Here is a 20,734-nt window from a genome sequence, read left to right on the forward strand (position 1 = left end):
CAAAACAGAAAAGCAAAACAAAACAAATAAAAAAACAAATATGATACACCTAAACCTTGAGCCTGTATTTTAATATATGTTTGCTATAGATATTGCAACTTTGGTTGCTAGTTTGTGGCTCTAAATAGCACACAAGGACACACACACCCCTACCTCAGCACCAACAAAAACTACCCGCAAGTGTTGTGTGTATTAAAAGTAGCCTCCCTCTGCCTCGGTCCAGAATAATGTAAATGTGGCTGAGCTGTGGACATGACGATTGTGATGCAGGGATGGTAAGATGTGGCAATGCCAGTAAGAGCTCCGTATCACCTTCTGGCCTGGTATGCTGCTGCGTTGTAGGATGTGGGGTGGAATTAGAGACAATGGTACAGCTGGGAAGAAATCTAGGCTCTTAGAAAAACCATATTCCAGACCTGTGAAACAGGATTGAGTCAAGGAGGACTGCGGCAGCTTTTTTTCACATTTGTTCTGGGGAGCATCTGAGAAGGGGAGACAAATTCAGGGCTATTCTGCAAGTAGAAAACAGGAAAGTCCAACTTTGAATGACTGTGAGGAACATTTTGATCTGAGACCAAGAGCAGGATGAGGGGGAGAAGGGGAGACAGGGGCATCATGAGTCAGCAGTGGCCTGGGGGAGCTTTGGGTGGCTTTACAGAAGTTAAAAGGAGAACTAGAAAGAGGAACTGATGTTTTCTCAGCAAGCCTGATTTGTGGGATAAGTGTGCCAAGGGAAAGTAAATGAGGAGCCTGCGCTGTAGTCAGCTCCCTGTGAGGTTACGTAGAGACCTCACCGCACAGCTGGGTGCGATGAAGAGCAGAGACAGGGCCAGAGCGCACAGGACAATGGAGGAGTGGGTCCCTGTGAACTTTGTGGAGAATTCATCTCTCATAACTCCTCTGGGAACTTTTAGGGACAAGGTGAAGGTAGAACACACTTGGATCCGAGGTAAACAAGGCCTCTATCAACAGAGCGAAGCCGGAAGCCCCTACACTAAGCACATAAAAGTCCAATGATACAAATTGACATGCACGCTATCTGTGACTTCTAAGAAATGCACCGATCTGATCCTGCATAGGCAAGCTTCTGTAGCTATTGTCTTCTTAATTCTATTTCAAAATGATTTCTGTGGAATTGGTCTCTAATGTACAAATGAAACCCAAACTCACCTTTATGAGGGAGTTTGAATAAAAGAGTTTATCGTTAAACCTTCAAAAGAGTGAAAATGACACATTTTTAACTTTCTTTTCTATATAATGAGGTCTCCTGTATTTTGAAGGTGTAATCTCTTTTAAGAATGTCTCAAAGCCTTTGTAACAGGTTCTTTCAGTTGTTTGTACTGATAAGCAAACTACAATTTAGCAACTCCCTATAACCATTCAGGAACTCCAGGATCAAGAACGACTGTCACTCAAATGACTTGTATTTAAAACAATACAGTTCATGCCTTGAAGATACTGTAGGTTTGGTTTTAGACCACTGCAGTAAAGTGAGTATTACAATAAAGCAAGTTTCAATCTTTTTGCTGGTGGAGGGTCTTGCCTTCAACTTGTAAAAAATGCAACGTTTGTGCAGTGCAACAAAGTGAAGCACAATAAAATGAGGTTATGCCTGTATGTATTTTAAAAGTGATAAATGCTCATTGAAGAAAAATCCAGTAAAGTGTAAAAGAAAATTAAAGTAACTCCTAATTTTGCTTCTCAGAGATAACCCCTAATAACATTTTGATATTATTTTTTTCACGTCATTTTCTAAAATATATTTAGTATGAAGCACATAGATTTACAAATATAAACTTAAAATACATAGAAGTTTGTGTCCTTTTTTTCACTTAAGGTGATCCATAGAGCCTGAGCATTTCCCCATATTCTATTAATTATTTTTAATTAAGTTCTCTTCAGTTCTGTTTTTCTATTCCATGGATATAAGGTTCTATTTTTCTCCCATATGGATACAACATAATTTAATAACTGCTCTTATTACTGATTCCTTACTTTGTTTTGATTATTATGAACAGTACTGAAATAAACCTCCTTACACTTAAATCTTTGCCTTCTGGAAAGGTTATACTTGATTCTCAGTTGATGAGAGTACCTGTCAGTCTTCATCCTCACCAGCATTGAATATTTTCATTTTCAAAAGTTTTGGTATGGCATTTACAGTAAACCTTTTTAATAGGCTAGGTGATAACTATTTTTCTGAAAGAAATTGATAGCACATGGTAACTCTCAATTTATCAGTCCTAACAGCCTATGCGACAACAATTTTAGATTATATTTACTAGATTGTGTTTAGGATGTAAATTATTGTTTTAAACTATATTTAAGGGATATAAGTAAAAATCATTGGTGGTAACTACATGTCTGTAGAAAAATGTATTTTGAACCTTAAGGTCTGTATTTTGATCTAAATTGTAAACTCATAAAAGACGAGAAAGAAACACCTATAAATTTTTGTTAAAAATGATTTGTCTTAATGGATACACTGTACTTTCTTTAACCCTCTTAACATCCTCAGTGCCTAAGTGTCAGAAATGCCAAGTAATAGCACCAGCCTTTTGTCGAATAAGCATTATCAAGCACTTATAATATTATTTTACATGTGTAATAATGTATTAGTGCTATAACCTAATGTTATATTACTAATACCTGGAGTTGTGTTTTTATTTCTAATTATAATTCTTATTGTTCACGGTCTGCTTTTTCTGTGTTCGTAGTACTTTTAGATCTTGGACCCATAGTCCTATACTAATTATATTTACCCGAGTCAGTCCTATTCTGAAAAGATTTGAAAAAAATTGTGTGTATAAAACAGGGATTCACATAACTAGGGTTAAAATAAACCAAAACAACATTTTAATAGAATTGGAGTGTCTTTTCTTTTTACTAATATATATTATACTATATTACATGTTATACTCATATGTAATATGTTATTCATTATACTAATATAGAATATATATTATTCAATATAAATTGCTTCTGAAGTGTATAGCAAGCAATGATTTATTGAGGAAAATCTTCCTGTAAAAACCTTAAGCAAATAACTGCTTTCAATATCCTTTTAAAAATCCTTTGTTTTATGCTTTGAAGATAAGAAGTTTTACATTTTCCATGTTAGCTTCCTGACAAACAAATAAGATTGCATTTATATTCATTAAATTAGTAAATAATTTGGTAGTAGAGTCAGTTTTCAAATAATAACGTACTGTGGTAGTAGAGTCAGTTTTCAAATAATAACGTAGCCTGTGCTGTTGTGGACCAGGTATCACCCTTCCCTTTCTCTCCTCTGCTAACCCTGTACCTATTCTGTTACCTACAAGGGGGTTGAAGATAACCGTTTCAGTGTTGCTAGATTTCCCAGGCTCCCTCATGAAAACATTTGCTCATTAGAGTCCCCTATCTGAGAAAATGCATAAAGATAGAAAGTTAATAAGAATTGCATTAACACTTTTTAGAGAAATAAAAGTATGGTGGTAGCATCAATATATATTTGAAAATGAGTGGAATGTGTATGTGTGACGCTATATTTAGTGCTCTCGGAGACCACTGGCAGTAACTCCATGGCTCCCACAGGTTGCAGCCTTTGCCCTGGAGGAAGCAAGCGGCTGCTTCTCTCCTGATGGCACGGCTGAAAGAGAGCGAGTAGGAAGCTCTGTGTATGCCTGTCTTGGAGGATGTGTTACTGGCACCCCAGACTGAAAAGGACAAATAATTTCCCTTTAAAAGTTATGCACTCTGTAACCCGTAGGTTCTTTCAGTACTCTTGGTTCAGTAATCTGGGCACTACCACTATTTCTATTATTCTTTCGATGGGGACACGTTTCTAAGCTTCAGCAATGGAAATACAATGAATATTGGATACTCAGCCTGCTCATTAGTTTGGTTGTTCTAAACAATTTCATTGCCCTGTCTGGCTATTGATCTTTGTTTAGAGAAATGACTATGCATTGCTTCCACTTTTACAAAGCATCCGTGACCCCCTTAAATTCCTATATTGTTTTCCTTCTTGACAAACTGATGCAGAGTATTAGCAGCATTGTATACAATTAATTTCACTTCCTATTTTGAACATCTATTGGATTGTTTTTGTTGGAGAAACTCACAAGATATAATTACCTTTTAAAAAACATTTTTTTTCATGCTGCAATGTATGAACTGTTATTTGTTCCTCACACTGAGCTTGTTTAAGACAGGAAATTGATCTGAGAAGTAGAAGGAAATGAGGTTCTGGGGCCTGCTTCAAATTTATACTATAGGCTATTGGCACAATATTTAATCAAAAGCTCAAAACAAATAAATAGAAATCTGCTTCCATGATGGCTGATAATCTCTAAAGACACAAATTACAATTTTTTTGTATTGATATTTAATTGTCTTCTACAAAGTGAAAGTGAAAATCTGCTTGGTTTTTATTAACTAAAACCACGTTTAGGGTTAAAGGTTGTTCCCCATTCTCCCTGAAAGAGATGAAAATAATTTGCTCCTTTTACCCTATTAGCAGGCTAAAGAGAAATATGTTAGAGAGGATTTCAGTGCCTTTCATTCATACTTATTATGTTACAAGTAATATTAAAATGTTCCTACAGGGCACTATATTTTAAATGCATAGTTATTTCTTGCCTAGAGGTAATTGTCATTCCAATCCAAAATCCAACAATATGTTCTCTAGTGAACACGTGACCCCCCTCATTAGCCTGTGGATATAGAGATGGATATGAATATAAATTCATGCACATTGATGGACAAAATGCTACCCTAGTTCAGGGGTGGTACCAGAGAATTCTAGAACACTTACTTGGAAAGAATGCTTTTGGAATACTTGCAAAATAATGTCCAGGGTTTTAAAGAAATCTTATAAGACCTCAACCACCACTACCAAATGTTCACGTTAGCACACTTTTGAGTTAGCAAAATGCTTTTTTATACTATATTTCTTTTAAGCCCTAGAATCCCTCTGTGAGTTAGTCGACTTGGATTTGTGTTTTTTTCCCCCAATTTTCCAGAAAGGAGGCTCAAAGAGGCACTGATTTGTCAAAGCCAGGAGAGCAACTGGAACTTCTCTCTGTACCTCTTAAAATTAATCTCTGATCACATTAAGCTTTAGTAAAACTTTATATTGTCATCAGTTGCTTGTCAAAAATAACCAATATTTATTGAGAGCTTACAAGAGTAAAAGGCAATATCCTAAGTACTGTATTCCTCCCTGAAGGAGTTTATAATCTATTTGGCCAGACAGGAAGTAGCTATAAAAAGAGCAATAAAATTACCCATAAATCCTATAACAGCTCAGGTGTGAGAGCAATCGCCAGTAGTAGAGGAAGGAGTCAGTAAAATATTGCAAGTTTATTCTACTTCCAGATGTTAAAAAAGATGACATTAGCTAGCATTCATACAGTATCATCTAAAAATGTTATAACAGAATATTAGTACTTACAGTTAGTGTTAAAACTAGTACACTAAAATAAAAGTTCAAATGTTAGGAAATCCTTAGGAGGGGTTGCAGTAGTGAAACCTTGCCAGTGAATTTTCCACACTGAAGCCATAATGATCTTTGTAAAATCCAAATGTGAACAGTCTACTTTCCTGTTTCATTCTCTCCAGTGGCTCCCCTTTGGGCTCAAAATAAATAATATTCATACCTACAAGTTCTTATTATGTATCAGGCAGTGTGCTAAGAGTCAACACGCATTAATTATGCTTATTCATCCTCAAAGCTACCCCAACCAAAAGGTAATATCATGTTCCTCATTTTGTAGATGAGGACACTAAGATTTAGAGAAGTTTGTGGCTTTCCCAGGCCACAGAGCTGCTCAGTGACAGAGCTGGGATTCCAGTGTCTGCCTGTCTCTCATCCGCTACTCAGTGACCCCTGAGTAGTGGGTAGAAGGCCTTTGATCAGGCCCTCACCTGCTCCTCCTCCTCTGGGGGACTCTTAATCATCCTTTAAGACTCCCTGAAGGCCCCACCCTGGAGACTCCTGCGTCAGTCACTGACCTGGGCTTGCTCCTGCTTTAACGTTTAGCACCGTGTGTTGTGGTTGTGTTTCTCTCTCTCTCTCTCTCTCTCTCTCTCTCTCTCTCTCTCTCACACACACACACACACATACATACACACACACACACACACACAACTGGACTTGATAACAAGGGACTGCATCTTCTTCGCCATTTGAATCCTTGATCACCAAGCACTCATCCCACCTAATGGTTGGTGCTAAATTTATATTTGTTAGATTAAAAAAATGAACGTCTGTATTTTCAATGTAACTCTCTAACACAGTATTTTGTCTTCTTTTCTATCATCCCTCAGCTTGATGTTTAAGGCCCTCTGTAATCTACTGCAAGCCTCATAGGCCCTAGTATTAACCTTTTAAGGATCTCCTGTGTTTTCTTTCCCCTCTCCTGGAATAGTTTTCCCATTGTCTTTGCCTAAAGCAAATCTTACATATTTTTGAAGGTTCAGATTAAGTCCCTCATACTTTTGACAATGCCTATCTGAAGTTCGGGCTCTCTGAACTCTGGAAGCACCCCATTGCCTGTAGCATTTTTGTTAATTAATCATGCAGTGCTGGGTCGCTTCTGTTATACTCCTGACTCATCATTTAAATGTTACTTGTGTTTTGGACTCATTTTGTCAACTATAAAGCAGGTCTTTAAGGCCCAAGACCAACTTTTGGGCATCCCTGTCTAGTAGCTAGTTGCATAATGTGTAGAGAGGCCGTACCTGCTAAGAATATAATGTATTCAGAGTTAAGGGTCTTTTTTCTTCAAAAGTTGAATCCCTTTCCATACTCATATAGTTGTGGATAACTCCACATAGATATGAACAGTTTTAATGTAAATACTACTTAATAAAGCTATCAGTTTTAACAAGACTAATTTCATCACGTCTCATTAACAATTCAGAAATACCTGCTATTTGAATGACTCAGTGTAGGTACTGGCAGAATGTGTCTCCAGGTTTTCAAAGGGTGTGTTATGGTTTCAGAGTAATGGTGTTGATTACTATCATTAGAGAGGACAAGGTGAGAAAACTTTTCTGCTTTTCTAAAAAATAAGCAAAAGTCCTTTTTATCCAATTAAGATTAACTGCAAACTTACAAAAGAGATTTCCCAAAGAAGTTTGTAAGTTTAATTCTGTGTATAATTTGAAATGTTTTCTCTTTTTAAACTTAAAAAAACGCACAAAACTTTAAGATTCAAGTTTAAAATGAAGTATTAGCTTAATGGGTTCATGTTGGTGGAGTACTTAAACAAAAATCTCTCCTTGATTTGTAAATAGATTAAATACTTCATCAGCATATAAATATTTTTTACTGCTCTTTATTTGTTCTATCGATTCTTATGGCACATTAAATGTAATCTAAGTCAGCCAAAGCATGCCCTACTTTGGGACATTTTTAATTTTATTAAAATACAGGTTTTGGGGGGGAGGGTTCAGTTATTTCTTTTTGTCCTTGATCCTGTGATTACACAAATGACTATAATTACACTTTATTTTGTTACTATTTTATAATGTAATTATTTCGGTTCCTTTTCATCAAAACCTAAATAAGACCTGAAAATATTGAGTCTAAACATTAATGTCCCGAATTGAAGCTAAAAGATTTGTTTGTGTTTTTAGGTTTGAAATTCATATAAAACCTACTGAATGTGACAGTCATCTAAAAGGTACTGAATGTTATATTACAGGGACATTTCCTTAACTACTTCGCATTTGTTGATACTTTGAGAACCACTTAATATCTCGACTCGCATAACAAGAGACACCTCCCATAACCTTATGATAATCAAAAATCATTTGAATAAGATGGAGAGGAAAGACTGGTTTGGGAAAAAGTTACCTACTGAGGTTTAAATCAGCAACCTCATGTAAGCTGTTGTACAGCTTTGAATCAGCATTTCAGCATTGGTTCTTCATCCTCACTTAGATAATTCAGGGACTTATGCCCTTTTAAGGGACTTTGTATCCTACTCTGACCTACTTGATAAAGTCTCAGTTGACTTATGGAGGATAATTCATTACAGACCATCTGATTAGAATTCATGCAGTCAGAATTTATTCTGCACAATTCTGAAAACTATTTTTAGTCTATGACGGAGGGTACTAGTAGCTGCTTTTAATTATGGCCTTTTACAAAGCCAAAGCTCCTATGATCGCATATTTATTTTTTAGTTTTGATTTTTATTTTTTAAATCAGAGTTATGCATGTACAAAGATTTTTAAAACTGGAAAAGTTTATAAGGCTTGATAAAAACAAAAACAGATTCTGTGCCTTTCCTCCTCATTTCCCCTCCGAGAGGCAACTATTTTCTCTGTCATGTAGGCGATTATTTTGATATTCACCTGTTTGTTTTTAAATAAAATGCTTGTATTCTTAATTCTTGATTTTTAAATGTAGGCATTATCTGTTGTCTTCTCACTATGGAACATAAATTGAAATTAACTTGCTTTCCTGCCCCAACTCTCTCTGTCTGTTGAACCTTCTAATTTCTCTATCTTCCCAGTGTAATTATGTAGCAATTTTGGTTAGTTCAGTATTCATTATTTACATTAGTATGAGTAATGGCAGCTGAGATGTATAGTAAACTATGATTATTTTTCTTTTCCTATGTAACTTTTTGTTTCTTTTAGTGTTTTATTTACTGAACTTTTTCTGTACTAACCACTAAGTCATCCCCAAACTCTTCACCAGTTGTCTAAATTCAGCTGTATTGGTATTTTGTCAGTGTCAGGTTGCTGACAAAGAGTCTCCCGGAACCTGCAGACCTACCTCAGAAGCTGGCTGGCCCTGGTGCACAGCTGTCATCCTGGGATCTCCAGTCACCGTCTTGCCTGTATTCCGTTTGCCTCTCTCCCATGTTAGGTCTTAGATTTATTTCCTACATTCCATGTCTTACTTTCCAGTGATTTATTTTCTTATTTTGGTGGAGCAAAACGTGCGAAAGGGTATTTGAAAGGTAAATTTTTTTGAGAAATTGACTAGGTAGAATGTCTTTATTTTACCCATATACTTGATTATTTGGCTGGTTACAGCTTCCAATGTTATCGTTGAGAAATCTGAAGCCATTTTGGCTCCTGATCCTTAGTATGTGACACACTGTATTCTCTGAAAGTTTGTGGGGTTATCTGTTTGTCCCAGTGTTCTGAAATTTTGATGACGTGCTTTGGCTTGGGTGTGTTTTATCCATTGTGTTGTATCCAGTAGCTCATTTCAGGCAGACAGCTCATATCTTTTAGTTCTGAGAATTTTTCTTGAATTAAAAAAAATTTCCTTTTCTTAATATTTTTCTATTTTCTCTTTTTGGACTTTACTGTATTTTTAGATATTGACTTTCTGAGTGAGTCTGTATTTTTGTCTTTTCTCTCCTACTTTCATCTATTCTTTTTTCTTCATATTCTAAGGTCTTAAGTTCATTTTTTGTTGAAGAGTAATATAGTTCAGTGACTTTTTATATAGTTAAGACATCATATAATAAAGACCCAGATACAAAAACATCAGCACCCCTAGAACCCTTCCTAGTCACTACTACTTCTAGGGCTAACCCCTATTCGGGCTTTTTAAAACTAACCTTTTTCTTTTGAGATGATTGTAGATCCACATGCTGCTATAAGAAATAGTACAGAGATAACCCATGTATCCTGTGCTCACTCCCCGTCAAAGGTAACGTCTTGCAAAACTTCAGTACAATAGCATATGGGGATACTGACAGACATTGATATAGTTAAGATGCAGAGTATTTCTGCCACCACTAGGATCCCACCTGTTGCCCTTTTGTAGCCGCCTCCACCTCCCTCCTGCCTCCACTCCCTACTGAACCCCTGGCAATCACTTCTCTGTTCTCCATTTCAACAATTTTGTCATCCCAAGTATGATAATATGAATGGAACCATATAGTACGTAATCCTTTGAGATTGGCTTTTTTCACTTTTTATAATTCTTGCAGATCCATTCAGGTTATTAAGTGGGCAATAGTTTGTTCTTTTTTTATTGCTGCATAATATTTCGTGGTATAGCGGTACCACAGTTTGTTGAACCATTCATCCATTGAAGGACATCTGTGTTATTTCCAGTGTTGGACTATTAATGAATAGAGCTGCTATAAACATTTGTGTACAGTTTTTTTTGTATGAAATGAGTTTTCATTTCTCTGGAATAAATGTCTAGAAGTACAATTGCTGAGTCATGTGGTAGTCATGTTTAGATTTATAAGAAACTGCCAAACTGCTCTCCAGAGAAGTTGTACCATTTTACATTCCCACCAGCAAATGTATGAGTGATCTAGTTTCTCTGTATTCTTTTCAGAATTTGGTATTGTCACTTTTTATTTTAGCCTTCCTTACAGGTTGTAGTGATAGACCACGTTATTTACATTTTCTTAATGGTTGATGATGACGAACATCTTTTCATGTGTGTTTTTGCATCTGTATATCCTATATACCCTCTTTGTTGAAATGTCTCTACCTGTATTTTGTATATTTTTTATTGGATTGTTTGGTTTTTTTAATGTCGATTTTTGAGAATTCTTTACATATTGTATATAATAGTCCTTTGTTGAATGTGTGGCTTACAGATATTTTCTCCTGGTCTGTAGTTTCATTCTCTTAGTAGGGTCTTTTGCAGAGTAACACTTTTAAATTTTGATGAAATCTAATTAATTTTTCCTTTTATAAATCATGCTTTTGGTGTTAAGTCTAGGAGCTCTCTGCCTGGCACTACAATCTGAAGATTTTCTTCTAAGTTTCCTAAAAGTTTCCTAAAAGTTTTATAGTTTTACATTTAAATCTGTGATCTGTTTTTAGTTAATATTCCTATAAAGCATGAGATTTAGATTGACGTTAATTTTTTTACCTATTGATATTTCATTGCTCCAGCACCGTTTGTTGAAAAGGTTACCTTTCCTCCGTTAAATTGTTTTTGCGTTTTTGTCAAAAATCAATTGGGGATATTTGTGGATTTATTCCTGGGTTCTCTGTTCTGTTTCATTGATCTATGTGTCTATCCTTCTGCCAATACCACACAATCTTGATCAATGTGTAGCTGTATAATAAATCTTTTTCAAAATTGCTTTACTATCCTAATTCCTTTTTCCTTTTCATAAGAGTTTTGGAATAATCTTGTCTATATCTGCAAAAAAACTTGCTGAGATATTAATAGGGATTGTACTAAACCTATATACAGATTTGAAGAGAACTGAAATCTTTACTGTGTTGAGTGCTCCAATCCATGAGCATAGTATGTCTCTCTGTTTATTTAATTTTTTTAATTTTTCATCAGCATTTTGTAGTTTTCAGCATAAAGTCCCGTACATGTTTTGTTAATTTATACCTAAATATTTTATATGTTTTTAGCAATCATAAGTGGTATTGTATTTTAAATTTTGGTGTCCACGAATTCATTGCTAGTACATAGGAACAGAGTTGATTTTTCTGTATGTTTATCTTGTATCCTGTGAACTTGTTGAATTCACTTATTTGTTCTAGAAGATTCTGGAGATTTCTTGGGATTTCCTACATAGACAACCATTTCAAATAGACAGTTTATATCTTCCTTTTTGATCTGCATGCATTTTTTTTTTTTTCCTTTTCTTTCCTTATATAGCACTGGTTAGAACTTCCAGCACTATGTTACATAAGAGTGGTAAGACCAGATACGTAGTCTTGCCTAGTTCCCTATCCTAGGAAAAAAGCATTCAGTCTTTCACCAGTAAGTATACTATTATCTGCAGATTTTTATAGGTGATCTTTATCAAATTAAGGAATTTCCCCTTTATTCCTATTTTTCTAAGACTTTTCATGAATGAATATTTAGTTTTGTCATATGCTTTTTCTGTATCAGTTGATTAGGATCATGATTTTTTTTTTTCTTTAGTGTCTTGATATGGTGGATTACATTGATTAATTTTCAAATATTGTACCAGCATTGCATCCTTGGAATAGATCCCACTTGGTCATAATGTACAATTCTTTTTATATGTTCCTAAATTTTCTTTTCTAATATTTTGCTAAGAAATATTTGAGTCTGTATTTATCAGGGAAATTGTTTTGTAGTTTTCTGGTTTTTGGACTGTCTTTTTTCTGAATATAGGATCCTGGGTTGACAATTCTTTTCTTTCAGCACTTAAATATTGTTCTCCTTCCTTCTAATAAGAAATCTGTGATTGTTGAAATTGTTTTTCCCCCATAGGTAAGTTATGATTCCTTTTTCACTGCTTTCAAGATTTCTTCTTCGTCTTCGGTTTTCAAAGTTTACCTATGCTGTGTATTGGCATGGGTTTCTTTTGCTTGGAGTTCATTTAGCTTCTGGAATCTTTAGGTTTATCTCTTTTGTCAATTTGAGAAGTTTTCAGTCTATTTCTTCAAGGACTCCTTCCAGGACTCTGATGACATGAATGTTCAATCTTCTGTTATAATCCCATAGGTCCTTGAGACTGTTAATATTTTTCAGTCATTTTCTCACTGTTGTTCAGATTGTGTAATTTCTATTATGCCTTTCAGTTCATGATTCTCCCTCTGTCTCCTCCATTCTTCTCTTGAGTCCATCCATTGAGTTTGTTATATTTTGGTTATTACATTTTCCAGTTCTAAAATTTCCGTTTTGTTTTTCTTTATTATTATATTTCATTGCTGAGACTTTCTATTTTCTGTACTTCAACTTTCTATCTTTTCATTTGATTTAAGCATGTTTATAATTGTTTGTTGAAGCATTTTTTTTAAAGATGTCTGTTTTAAAGTCATTGTTAGTTTATTCTAACATTTCTGTCATCTCAGTGTTGATATCTATTGATTGTCCTCCTTCATTTCCTGGTTCTTGGTATGATACATTAATTTTTATTGAAACCTGGACATTTTGGGTACTGTGAGATTCTGATCTGTTTCACGCCTTCTGTTTTAGCTGGATTTTTCTGACACTGCTCTAGCAAGGGAATGGGAGATGCTGCCTCATTACTGCCAGGTGGAGGTAGAATTCCAGGTTCCCCACTCAGCCTATGTTGACACCTGAAGGTGAATGGTTCCTTATTATGAAGTGGAGATAGGTGTTCTGGCTTGATATTAGGCCCCCACTGATACCTCTGGCTGGTAGGGTAGGAGTGCCTCTGGGTAGCAGTGCCTCAGTATTGCCCTCACATGGCCTCCACTGACACCACAGTGGGAGTGGCCTTGTTACTGCTTGGCGGTGGTGAAAGTCCTGACTATCCACTAGGCCTCCCCTAAAACCACCCCAGTGGGGAAAGGAGGGGTGCCTTGTTATTGACAGGTGCGGTGGAAGTCCAGGCTTCCCAAGTGGCCTCTACTGACACTTTTGTGGGGATATGGTCTCATTACCACCTAGCAGTGATGAAAGTCCTAGCTCCTTACTTGGCTTCCTCTGACACCACCTCAGCCAAAGGATTGGGGTGGCCCATTCTAGCCTGGTGAGGGTGGAAGTCTAGGCTCCCCACTTGACCTTTATTGGTGGTACTGGTGTGGGTAGGAGTGGGGCCACAAATTTTTTCCTGTAGAATTTAACTACCAATTATGAATTATTTAAACTCACTGTGTCTCATTTTCCTCATCTGCAAAATGGAGAAGATAATAGAGATATTTTAATGAATATGAACTAATGCAAATAAAGATCTTTAAATGTTACCTGGCACAGAGTAAGTGCTCAACAAATGCGATCTATTTTTTTTTCTGATATTTTCTTAAACTGCAATCCATAAGAGCATATTTGGAGAAATGTATGTAATATAAGCAACATGAAGGCTGTTTCCTTTCCAGGATGTCATTGTCATGCCTGTAGTGACCAAGTCCTGTTGCAAGGGTGCAATTGGCTCCCTGTTTCTCATTGAATTTGGGGTTGTGGTTAAGAGTTTCTTCCTATTTTTTCCTAGAAATTGAACGGTTTTAGCTACCTTTATTTTCTGAAAATTCTAGACTTCATGGTGCAGTGGATTTGTTTGAACAGTAAAACCAAGAAACTATAAATACTATTTTTAATTCCCTATATTTGGTTTAGACATTCTCCCTATCATTTGTACATTTTGTGTAGGAATCAATGAAAAGATTGAGAATGAACCTGAGCTATAAACTTGCTATTGGTAAGTAGTCAGTCGGCGGTCACAAAGAATATTTGATTTTTTTAAAGCTATTTTTTAAAATCAGTATTGTGTGGCTGAAAATGATAAATGGTGAGGCTTCTCTCTCACAATTATTGTTTGCAGCTATAGTTTGAAACTCCTTAGTTTCCTGTAAGACGAAACTCTATGTTTAAATGTTATCAATTTCATTACTAAGCCATCTTTTAAATTTTACTTTACAGATCAACAATTAAAATTTTGAAGTTCAAACTTTCTGATGGTCGTGACAAGCCATGGCGACAGATGATAAAGTTGCCATCTTAACTGATGATGAAGAGGAACAGAAGAGAAAATATGTGCTTGCTGATCCCTTTAATGGTATTTCCAGGGAACAAGAGCCACCTTCAAATGAAACACCCTCCTCCACAGAAACAGCAGCTATTCCTGAGGAGGATATAGACTGGATAGAGAAACATTGTGTGAAAATAAACAATGATCTTCTAATTTCCAAGGTCTTTTATTTTTTCTTTTACGCTGCATATGGCTCTCTTTACCCACTTTTGCCTGTGTATTATAAACAACTGGGAATGTCACCAAGCCAGAGTGGATTGCTAGTAGGTATTCGATACTTCATTGAATTCTGTAGTGCCCCCTTTTGGGGTGTAGTTGCAGATCGCTTTAAAAAAGGCAAAATTGTCCTCCTCTTTTCTCTCTTGTGTTGGGTTTTATTCAACCTGGGCATTGGATTTGTCAAACCTGCTACATTGAGATGTGTACCAAAGATACCCCCAACTGCTCACCCCACCAATTCAACTCACCTGCTGACGATCCTGCCAACGAATTCTTCCATTATCTCTTCCATGATCACATCACCAAGAACGCGTGAGAAAAGAAACCTGCTTCTTTCCAATGGGCCAGTGATGTTAGAAACGGGGTCCAATAGCACAGCTGTCATCTTTTCAACAGCTCCAAGCAAGACCAGTGCACCCACTCTGCAACCTCAGACTGATGAAATTACAGACCAGATTATGGACTTGACCTTGAGCCCAAGCACAGCAACCCTTGGCCCACCAGGAAATGTAACCAGGGAGACAACCACTGCTATTGTCACTACCACCAAATCTTTACCTTCTGACCAAGTCACTCTTCTTTATGATCAACAAGAAGTAGAAGCTATATTCTTGGTAATCTTGGTAGTTGTCATAATAGGAGAATTTTTCAGTGCCTCTTCTGTCACCATTGTGGACACGGTAACACTCCAGTATCTGGGAAAACACAGAGACCGCTATGGATTGCAGCGCATGTGGGGCTCCCTGGGCTGGGGCCTGGCGATGCTGTCCGTGGGCATCGGGATCGATTACACCCACATAGACGTGCTCATTGACGGGAAGGGGTGTAAGCCCCCTGAGTACCGGAACTACCAGATTGTCTTCATTGTCTTTGGAGTTCTCATGACTATGGCCTTGATCGTTGCTACTCAGTTCCGGTTCCGCTACAACCACTTCAAAAATAATGAAAATGAAGGGAAAGAGGTGGAGATCCCTCAGGTGGAGAGGAACAGCTCCACAGAGTCCTCTGAGGAGACACCAACCACAACGAGCCACTCACAGGCCTTCAGCTTTTGGGACTTAATCAGACTGCTTTGCAGCGTGCAGTATGGCTCAGTGTTGTTCGTCGCTTGGTTTATGGGTTTTGGATACGGCTTTGTGTTCACATTTCTCTACTGGCATTTGGAAGATCTGAATGGAACCACAACCCTCTTCGGGGTGTGTTCAGTCCTGAGTCATGTGTCTGAGCTGACAGCTTATTTTTTTAGTCACAAGCTTATTGAATTGATCGGCCACATCAGGTAAGAACATGCTTACTTATCTGCCCCCTAGCAATTGAACCTTATCATTTCCTAGTTTATAGCTCCTTTGGTCACAGTTATAGGATAGTAATAATTTGTATTGAGGGTAGGATTGGGTAGGAATGGGGCTTTCTGTTGTGCTTTCTCTTTAAAATAGAAACAAGGAAGGAAGTAATAAACCTAGTTGGATTATCGAAAACAAACAAAATATGCTGCTTCCTCTCTGTATTTTGAGAGACTCTTACAGTAAATATTCTGAGGTATAGGAGCACCAATTTAGGGAACTGTATTATCCATAGACCTTGAAGGGTCCACCTCTCTCAGGCATTTATGAAGGAGGGCTTAAGTGGACAAAGATTATGTTTTTCTCAGCCACTTGCTGACACAGACCTTGAATATATGGTGTATGAAGACATCTGTTATATTAATAAGACTGTGATGTGACCCACCACAGTCCCTAATCCATGACGTTACATGGAGGAAGTTTCTTCTATAATTTTTTTCTGATTATTAGATGAGTTTCTGCATTTTTATCTGCCATAAAGAAATGGGACATTTAAAAATCTTCTACTTAAAATGTTCCATGTAATCCTTTCACTCAAAAGATCTAAATGCCTAGTGTTTCTTCTTCTGTAATGTTTCTCACCATTAATGTTTGTATGAAGTTGATCCAACAGCCTTGCTCTTTATAACTCTTTCTGCTTTGCTGTTGGCCCTACAATAGAGCCAGCTACACATAAGCATTCTTACATCATAGAAAAAGATGGCACGTCTGTTCCTAAATTGGAAGTTGCCATAACTAAACATAACGTAACTAAAACAATGCATGTGTTTGTGTGTATGTGGTAATCTTTAAAACTGCTATTTTGATGAGAAATTAGAAGGGAGAAATAGACACTGACAAGATCTGAGAAACATTGATCTGTTTCTTTTAATTTCTCTTGGACTAACTGAAGGAAATATTTTCTAATTTAAAGTTTCAACTTAGAATCATTCTTTTCCCCAAACAACTGTGAATTTTTTCCTCCTTTCGTTTGGTTTAGCTTTGGGAGCTGTACCCTGTTCCTTCTCTTTCTCAAGTCTTTGACCCCTTTGTTGTCACTAAACAAAGTCAGGCGCTGTGTGGACGGTTCCCAGACCCACAGCGTCCCCACAGCACATTTAGTGGGAACAATCTGCAAAGAGTTTTGTAACATTAAGGACTTGGAATGCCCTTTAACCTTGTCCAGGTCATGTTGACATTCTCTGAGCCTGTGGATTGACCACGATGAATGAGACACTTCTCTTCAGCTTTGGCATATGAGCAGGATCTCACCTCAGCTATTAAAATCACATTTACTTCCAGAAAGGAACCAATGACCTAACCAAAGTTAGGTCTAACCCATGAGGAGAGTTCCTTACTTAATCAGTCAATAGCATTAATTGAATGTTGACTCCGTAGAGAGTATGCAGATAGGTTCTATTTTCAAAGAAATTGTTAAGTTCTTTTCACATGCTAAAAAAGTTTCTTTTCTGTCTTTGCCTTTTGTCTGAGGTATATATTTTCATGATAAAATCCTAGTGGTTTACAACTAATTTTGGAAATTACATGAGTTTACACTTGTGATTTTCTTTCCTAAGCATTATTAGTTATTCATTACTGAAAACCTACAGCTTACTTAACCTTAATTTTCTGGTTTTCTGTGCCAAAAGCATCTTCCTTCTGTTATTTAATAGTGTGATGGAAGAAGAAGGCTCTTGTGGTCACAGTGTTGCTCCCAAGAGCCTACAAGGATTCCATCAATTTGTGATCATTTACCTCTTTTGGATTTTAATTCTGTCCACTAAAATATATGCTCTTATCTACCTTTGAAGGATTCTGATAGCTGCAATGAGATTATACCCACATAATCAGGTAAAATGAATACAGGGTGTTTTTGGTGAGAATTTTGGGAACCGAGTCATATGGTGGTGGTTGAGATTTGGGGGTTAGAAAGTATGGTGGTGACAATTTAATCTTTTCATTGAAAAAATATATACTAAATAGTTGATGAAGAGGAATTATCTTTCTATGAATTCGTAGTCTTTGTTGTCCTTGTAGGATCACAAGGAGGGCTCTCTCTGTGGCTCTTACATATGCATGTATGGTTTTGCAGTATGCTGTGGCTGTCACAGTGGGAGTGTGTTTTTAGGAGTCAGCATTGCCACAAAAAGTGTAAATACCCTAAGGTTGTCAAAAGTGGATTTTCCACAAATTCTTTATAAAAATTCATACCAGAAAATATATTTTAAATATCATGTCTAATCTTGATCCACTTAATATTTTTAACAGCTCCTACAGTTTGGTCCCAGTTTTTCAGGGAATAACCTATCTATCAATCTAAGTACACACACACACACACACACACACACAGAGTAAATGATTTCTGATTTTAACCTTGGATTTTGTCCTTCTCTGAGCAGTGGCTTTCTCAGGCAAACAGGATAATGCTTAATATTTCCACTAAAAACAGGTAAATTTCTTTTGAATTGAAATCACAAGACTTTGGAATTTACAGCAAGTATAGTTTTAGGCTAATTTTTGTAAAGATAAAAACTAGACTTCTTTAACTAGAACTGTAAATGAATCTTAAAGGTATATTCACCTTGCTGAGTCTTTCAACAGCCATGGGTAGGGTTGTGATCAAAACGCATTGCAATTAATCATTTGTAAATTTGAAAATCATTACTATCTGATATTAGGCCATCACCTATGTTATTTGATTTGAATTTATTTACATTTTAAGGGACACACTAAAATCCCAATCAACTCTGACTTTGCCAAGAAATTCTTACACTCAAGGTCAGTTTTGCCATGCAAATGTTATCTGGAAGGGGTACTATATTAACCGTTATTAGCCACTAATTACTACTTAATTGTAGCTAAGTATCCGAATGAGCTAGGCAGTCAAGTTTGGGAAAGAAGGAAAGACATAATCTAAACAGTGAGCGAAGGAGAACACAGGCTTTGCTGGTGGGGCACTGCAGGAAGACCCAGAACAGATAAAGATGCTGGGCTGCCAGCTGAGGACAATGGGAGGTTGTAAGGGATAAATGTTTTGTCACTGGAGGAAGAGCAATTAGCATTGTAAGAGGGAGGACACTGTGTGATTAGGGAAGGCCGCACAGAGAAAGCTGAATTGGAGTTAGCCACTGAAGGATCTAGAGAGGATCATGGTCATGTTTTCATTCCTTCTTTCTTTGTTTGTCTTCATCCTCTGCCTTGTTTCTACCCACTTCTTTGTGCCATATTTGCTGATCCTGGATCCTCTGGCTCTAAGATCCTCTCCACACTATGTGTGGCAGAGTGCTGATTTCTACAGGCTGCTTTTCCCAGGACCTGGTCTCCTGGCTTCTGCCTGGGTTCAGCTCATGTGGTGGTACTCAACCATTAGACTCACCAGGAGAGCTTTTACAACTCCCAGTGCACACACTGCACCCAGACCAATTACATTAGACACTCTAGGAGTGTGTCTAGGCATTCATACTTTAGAAGGGTCCCCAGTTGTTTCTAGTGTGCAGGCATAATTGACAACCACTGGGCTGGGGGAGGCACAGCTGAAGGTTTAGAGTGGAGAGGAAACCCTAGCTCATGCAGTGTCTTGTGTGAGCTTTGGAGGTTGTTCCCTCTAATCGTTTCAGTTGGTTCTTTCCCCGGCCTCCGGTAGTTTCCTCACAGGCATGTGTGGATCAGTACTCAGCTGAAGACTCATGGAACCCTCTGCAGCTCTGTCTATGGAGCTGTCTCTTCTCTGGTACTCTGCCCTGCTCCCAGAGTCTCGTTGTGTCTTCTCAAGTCAGGAGTCCTCTGTGCCCTGTCAGGCGGAATCTCTGATACGGTAGCTGCTGCATCTCACTATGGCTCCGTCCATTGTGGGTGACCCTGAGCTCAGATAACGTAACCCTTCCCTTCATCCTTCTAACCTAGACCTTGTAGAGGCTGCCTGTGGTTCTCTCAGCATACTCGGGCTTCTCAGCAATTCTATTACCTATCTAACAAAGCCTCCGAATTAAGACAGATTGGTTGGTACCTGTTTCTCTGATTAAATCCTGACTCATACACAATCCTTAACTGCTTAGGAGGACTTCTGTCACCACAATGAAGGAACAGAATGGAAAAAGAATAACTCAGTTCCTGATTAAAAGCCAAAAAGATGGTGGACCTTAACCAACGTTTTTTTTTTTTTTCCTTCTCATTTCTTAAGGAAATATTATTTCTTTTTTAAAAATGACTTTTACCACAATAAAAATATCTTAAAGACTTAATTTTTATAGTAAATTTGAAATTATAAGTTATGATGCTCTAAAGGAGCAAGTATTACGCTGTGTTATTAAAAATCAAAAGCCTGTATATTTGTTCAATTTAGTTGAACAGTTATTTAGACCTAGAGAATCCCAGATTAATAGGATTTAGGGATGAGCATAAAAGGATGGGGATTGGAAATGAGAGGGGAGATTGAAAGCCAGATGGGTGCTGGAATGAGGAACATGTACTCTGTCCTGGGGGCAGGAGGGAACAACTGCAGGGTTTAGAGCAGAGGAGGGCCATAGATTTTTCACTTATTTGCAATGCAGTAGGTAACTGAAGCAGGGAGCCTACTGAAAAGGTTCTTAAAATAGTCCAAATGAGAGGTGATACAGGCCTGAACTGCAACAGTAGCAGTTTGGGGATAGGATGGATTTGGGAGGTAAAATTGGCGGAATGGTTTGTGTGTAGGAAGTGAGGTAGAGACCTCCACGTTTCCAGCGTGGACATGGCGGGTCCACTAAATCCAATAGAAAATTCAGGACAGAGATACAGAAT

General features: G+C 37.3%; 2 protein-coding genes across 3 annotated transcripts in view; one reads left to right on the forward strand and one right to left on the reverse strand.

Annotated features, from left to right (window-relative positions):
- Window positions 1–20,734, reverse strand: part of NEMP2 (nuclear envelope integral membrane protein 2) — a 212,248-nt gene that overhangs the window by 31,438 nt on the left and 160,076 nt on the right. The window lies entirely within an intron of this gene.
- The window catches only part of MFSD6 (major facilitator superfamily domain containing 6), a 61,618-nt gene that overhangs the window by 4,422 nt on the left and 36,462 nt on the right, over window positions 1–20,734 (forward strand). For both annotated transcript variants that reach the window (XM_019740720.3, XM_019740717.3), the window contains exon 2: window positions 14,306–15,912. In XM_019740720.3, the coding sequence (XP_019596279.3) occupies window positions 14,357–15,912 (1,556 nt within the window). In that variant the 5' untranslated portion in view covers window positions 14,306–14,356. The remainder of the gene's footprint in view (window positions 1–14,305; window positions 15,913–20,734) is intronic.

This window comes from Rhinolophus sinicus, chromosome 17 (assembly GCF_057876585.1).
Source record: "Rhinolophus sinicus isolate RSI-liver-muscle chromosome 17, RSI-T2T, whole genome shotgun sequence".
Classification (NCBI taxonomy): domain Eukaryota; kingdom Metazoa; phylum Chordata; class Mammalia; order Chiroptera; family Rhinolophidae; genus Rhinolophus; species Rhinolophus sinicus.